The sequence below is a fragment of the Chelonia mydas genome, chromosome 14, assembly GCF_015237465.2.
Source record: "Chelonia mydas isolate rCheMyd1 chromosome 14, rCheMyd1.pri.v2, whole genome shotgun sequence".
NCBI lineage: Eukaryota > Metazoa > Chordata > Testudines > Cheloniidae > Chelonia > Chelonia mydas.
The window spans coordinates 34389089-34390955 of record NC_051254.2 but is presented as its reverse complement, the minus strand read 5'-3'; the positions used below and the strand labels follow the sequence as shown (position 1 = coordinate 34390955).

The 1867-nt window shown below is 43.7% G+C and overlaps 1 protein-coding gene across 1 annotated transcript; it reads left to right on the top strand.

The window, feature by feature from the left end:
* Positions 1–362: 362 nt before the first annotated feature.
* LOC119567676 (olfactory receptor 6N1-like) lies at positions 363–1363 on the top strand. Its single transcript, XM_037914478.2, is given in 2 exon segments — positions 363–1292; positions 1295–1363. Coding segments are annotated over 2 exon segments (999 nt in total).
* The last annotated feature ends 504 nt before the right edge of the window (positions 1364–1867 follow it).

Sequence of the window (1867 nt, the reverse complement as noted above, 5' to 3'; positions counted from 1 at the left end):
GCATTTAATCATCATTGTAAAGCTCTAGTATGTTACTAGATGGGATATGACAGTTGATAAAGAAGTGGTCGGATCTGTCTTATCAGTACTTGGCTACCAGAGAAATGGTCTATTATGTTAGTCATTGCTCTGATATGGCAGAAGGAGATCTACATTGATACCAATGATCTGTCCTTGGACTGAAACTCCTGTCACTTAGCTCTGAAGTCTACATTTAGTCTAAAACTTTCAGTCTGTAACCAAGAGAGGAAGGGGAGTTTTTAAATATTTATGCAAATAATTCATGAGACTTGATTAACTTTTTACTCTATGTTCTTCCAATTCAATTGCACAGTTTGTTTTCTTGTTCCTTGACTCAACCCATGGCAGACAGAGACTGGAAAAATCAAACAGTTGTCACAGAATTCATCTTCCTGGGATTCGGGGATCTCCCTGATCTGAAAATTCTTCTCTTCCTCATGTTCCTAGTGATCTACATCGCAACCGTGACTGGGAACATGCTCATCACTGCACTAGTTGTGACTGATCAGCACCTTCACACCCCCATGTACTTCTTCCTGGGGAACTTGTCCTGCTTGGAGACCTGCTACACCTCAACCATCCTGCCCCGGATGCTGGCCAGTCTCCTGACTGGGGACAGAACCATCTCATTCAGTGGCTGCATCACACAACTGTATTTCTTTTGTGCTCTGGCGGCTACAGAATGCTGTCTCCTAGCGGCGATGTCTTATGATCGGTATTTAGCGATATGTAAACCCCTGCACTATTCAACTCTTATGAATACCAGGTTTTGCCTCCAGTTGGCTGCTGCGTCAGGGTTAAATGGTTGTTTGGCTACTGCAATCTTTGTATTATTCATGTCTCATTTAATATTCTGTGGCCCGAATGAAATTGACCATTTCTATTGTGATCTCATCCCATTGATAAAGCTTTCCTGCAGTGACACACACCTGAGCATATTGCTGGATTTTGTACTGGCCTGTGTATTCACTCTGCCTCCATTCCTACTAACACTGACATCCTATGTGTGTATCCTCACAACCATCCTGAGAATCCCTTCCACCACTGGGAGGCAAAAGGCCTTTTCCACCTGCTCCTCCCATCTCATCGTGGTGACGATTTACTATGGAACCTTAATGATTGTCTACGTGCTACCGAATCGCGACACATTAAACATCCTAAACAAAGTGCTCTCTCTTTGCTACACAGTCCTGACTCCCCTGGTTAACCCACTCATCTACAGCCTGAGAAACAGAGATGTCAAGGAAGCCTTGAGCAAAGCAGTCAGTAAATATGTGGCTTTCACAAAAACAGGCAGAGAATCCTAGATTTAACTTGGCCTAAATCACCCAGGCAGCTTTGAAAACGTCAGGCTATCAGCCTCCACTGAAATTCATTTGAAATCCCCCATTGAAAATCTCACCACTGATGTGAAAAAAATGGAGATGATCTGTATGGAGTCACTGAGACAGTGTTGGCAGTCCCGTGCTGTCTCCATGTAACAGAACATAGAGGAAAGTGAGATTGCGGACAGCTCTGTCACGCTCTCATGTTCAGCACTGACACACGCAGAATGATGGTATTTTTCTCCATGGTCTTGTCTTAACATTCACCCTCTGTGAGGAGCGTGTAAAGCGTCTGAAACGGCACAGCGCTGACATTGAGTAAGGCACAAAATCCACTAACGATCAAAGTAAATCCCTGTGGTATATCCACTGTTCATTGTTTCTCTATGCTAGTTACTTAAGTCTTGTAACCAAATTCAGAAAGTCTCATACAAACAAAACGCAATGGGTGACATCATCATGTTTCTTGCTGCAGACCGTTTCTTATGCCCCTAAGGACACAACGGAGAATCCAGCTGGAG